Source organism: Cetorhinus maximus, chromosome 21, assembly GCF_964194155.1.
Source record: "Cetorhinus maximus chromosome 21, sCetMax3.hap1.1, whole genome shotgun sequence".
Classification (NCBI taxonomy): domain Eukaryota; kingdom Metazoa; phylum Chordata; class Chondrichthyes; order Lamniformes; family Cetorhinidae; genus Cetorhinus; species Cetorhinus maximus.
In genome coordinates this window covers 55,877,675-55,881,229 of record NC_135899.1, presented here as the reverse complement: position 1 = coordinate 55,881,229, position 3,555 = coordinate 55,877,675, and the positions used below count along the sequence as shown (strand labels likewise).

The following is a 3,555-nucleotide window of genomic DNA, read 5'->3' as shown; positions in this document are numbered from 1 at the left end:
ACTTTAAAGTGTTTGGATGATTGACACTGTTATTGCCTTCTAAGTGAAACACTTTTTTCACATAATAGAAAGTTATGAATGAATTGCTTTTTTAAAAAAAAAGGTTTTTTTAAAACACATCCTACTGTCGCTGTAGAGTCCATTGGTCCTATATAGTGTATCAACGGGCATGGAAATGCCAAAGATTGGCATGGGGGAATGAGGGGCCATGGGGGTGGTTGGAAGGGCAGAGTTTGGCATGGCAGGGATGAAGACGACCTTTTAAACTTACCTTTTAAAAGGGCTTCTCATGCAGACTAGGGTTCGCGACTCACCTGAGGAGCCATGATCCACAACCCTTTGAAAACCTGGCCTGACTCCATGAAAATTGCGGAGGAGTAGGAAATACCTATCCCTACAATGGAGCCGGCCAGATTAGGAGTGCTGGATGCAGACCACACCATTTAAAAGCACTCCCAAAAATCAGACAGCCCGGGAATGCAGTCAGGAATCCCAGAATCGGGACCCTCCCACCATTTTCAAAGGTCTCTCAAGTCATCCCATCTCCAGGCCCAAATTTCCAAGGGAAGGCAGTGTGCGGTGCATGAGCTCCTTACAGCATGCCTGGTTGAAACCTGGAACTGTTCTGAAAGAAAATTACAAAAGACTTGCATTTATATAATTCCTTTCACAACTTCAGGACATCCCAGGTGCTTTACGGCCACTGAATTTTTTTTTGAAGTGTTGACACTATTGTAATGTGGGAAGCACGGCAACCAAGTGGTGTACAGCAAGTTTCCACAAACAGCAATGAGATAAATGATCAGATCGACTGTTTTTTGATGTTGTTGTGTGAGGGATAAACATTTGCTGGGCCACAGGGGAGAACCACCTTACTCTTCTTCACAATGGTGCCATTGGATTATTTTTGTACTTAGATTTAAGATGGGAGATAGAACATGTCCAGGGAGCTACTGACAGTCGGTTTGCTGAAATCTGTACTAAAGCGGGAGTAGAGTTAAAAGGATGGCTGTTCAGAGTGGGAGAAAATGGGAAATGGTGTCCCCATAGGATTAGCACTGTTCCACAACATATTCTCTAATTTTCCAAACAGCATCAAATTGGGTGAGATAGTCAATGCTGAAGAGGGTGGCAACAAACTGTAAAAATACATTAATAAACTTGAAGAACAGGCATATCATTGGCAAATGAATTTCAACAAAGTGTTACATTTTGGTAAGGAGGTCACAGCTCGGAAATGAGAATCCAAATGTGGCAGGGGTTCTCAATATAAGATCGCCATTGAGAAATCAAACAGGGAACTCAGAAGAATCTTCTTTTTGCACAGAGTAGTAAGAATGTGGAACCCAATGTCACAGGGAGCAGTTGAGGGAAAGTTAGATAAGCAGCAAAAGGGGAAGAGAGCATTATGCTGATAGAGTTAATTAAGTGAGGATGGGCTGGGGTTAAATAAGGATCATTCAGCAGCACAAATACTAAAATTGGAACAATACAGGGAAGATTAGCATGGCCCCTGCACAAGGGTGACACGCAAATTTGTGAAGCGTTCCATATTTTTTTTCCCGCTAATTTGTCAGTAGCTGCAGATCATGTCGGGTAGAGGGAAAGGTGGTAAGGGACTGGGCAAAGGCAAAGCCAACCAGCTCCGCAAAGTCCTTCGCAATAATATGCAGGGTATTACTAAGCTGGCCATTCGGTGTCTGGCTCGCCGTGGGGGCGTCAAACACGTCTCCGGTCTCATATACGAAGAGGTTCTGAAAGTTTTACTCGAAAATGTTACCAGGGACTCGATCACCTACACTGAGCAGGCCAAGCACAAGACGGTGACGGCCATGGATGTGGTGTACGCACTAAAGCACCAGGGACGGACCCTGTATGGCTTCGGTGGTTGAAGGTCCTTTAAGAAAGATAGTGACTTAAAAACCAGCACCAGCTTGAACTCAGTGCCCTGGTTCCAGATAGCACTTGCTGTATTCTGCAGGAGTGTCAGTCCAGATTAGGTACTCAATCTCTGGAGCAAGACTGGAACCCACACCCTCTGACTGTTAGGTGAAAGTGCAATCACTGATTTGTGGCTGTAACCTGATATAGCTTTAGACTGTATAGTTCAGTGCACCTACCAATTGAGCTATTGAGAATCTCTCTGTAACTTTTCTTTAACATTTTACCACTGACACAATTGCTTTCTCCATATGCCTGTCCCAGCAATAATTAAAATAAAGGTGTTTCTTTGAAAGCTGACCCTTTTCTTGTATTGTAACACCAGCGCTATATTACAAGCTGATTGCCTCAAGAAAATGTTTCTTTCAGCATTTTATTTCCATTGTGTCCGATCAAACACTGTGCTATTCAATAATACATCAGAATACAGAAATATTCACATTCATTTGTCATAAATTTAGAAACTCACACTTAATACAGGGCTCCTGAAAGGACTGATTTTTTTCAGTGCCAACAAATTGAGTAGCTAAATTAAGCACAGTATATTTATATTTTTTGTGAAACTGCATGCAAAGGTCTTATTTATTAACATATGACACCCATGGAGATTTAGTGAAAGAAATCACACTATGCATCTGTTAGCATATCTGAAGGTCACAATGATATTTTAAGGAAGTTGCAACGTCATTTTAAGCATGTATTTCTTCATCACTAACACATCTGATACAACTATTTTTCTTTCATATAGCTTTCAGTTCCCTTTCTCTAATTTCCCTTTTCGTCATCTGCAGTTCCCAGTAAATCTTAATTGTATTATTGAGATATTAAACCATGTTAGACTTAGAGAATGAAAGTGAATAAAACTGTAAAAAAGAAACATATTTCAAACAGCAGAAAAGGATGTTTTAACATTCTCTCTCCACTTGGTGTAGTTACAATTAACAGATTCGGAAATAATTTCATAAAGTATTTAACTAGCAATTATTATTAGTTAAAAAGGATCAGGTACAAATCGAGGATGTGGCTGTGGGTATAAGAGGCTAATGAATTAACTAAGATAGAAACAGAACATCAGAAGATAGGAACAGGAGTAGACCATTCAGCCCCTCTAAACTTGTTCTGCCGTTCAATTAAATAAAGGCTGATTCTTATCTCAACCCTAATCATTGGTCTTGTAGAATGTAACAAAGGATGCAACCTGCAACCAAAACAAAGTACTAACCAGTACAGACAATTTACCAGTAGCCCTTGAAACTACAGTTCAGTAACTGGGAAATGTACAACCAGGTTTTGCTGTACTTAAATGAGTTTATTTGTTTAGTTTTGTTTTGGTTTGATGGAATGTAGTTGGGTTTCCTGCAGGAGCTTTTCCATTGTTGAAAGAATCGCCCAAGGATGTATTCTGTATCAGTATTCTCTTATCCTGCCAAGAATGATGAGCACGCCAGTGCACATGCTCATGTCCTTCTGCCTGGGGCAAGGTGCCCTTTATCCTGCTCTTCCTCTCTCATTCCAGTCAGCAGGAGCACACTGGGGAATATATTATCATTTCGAACATGTTACCCAACACACTTCCCATTGACAAACAAGAAAAAAGGAAAATAACTTGCCTTG

At 40.8% G+C, this 3,555-nt stretch overlaps 1 protein-coding gene and 1 non-coding gene across 2 annotated transcripts; both read left to right on the top strand.

Moving 5' to 3' along the window:
• Positions 1-1,454: 1,454 nt before the first annotated feature.
• Positions 1,455-1,558, top strand: LOC144696237 (U6 spliceosomal RNA). The gene has a single exon (XR_013580142.1). It is a non-coding gene; the product is annotated as a U6 spliceosomal RNA (small nuclear RNA).
• A 31-nt stretch (positions 1,559-1,589) lies between these two features.
• Positions 1,590-1,892, top strand: LOC144695178 (histone H4-like). Its single transcript, XM_078566064.1, has one exon. The coding sequence runs from the start codon at positions 1,590-1,592 to the stop codon at positions 1,890-1,892; it is 303 nt and encodes a 100-aa protein (XP_078422190.1).
• Positions 1,893-3,555: the final 1,663 nt, after the last annotated feature.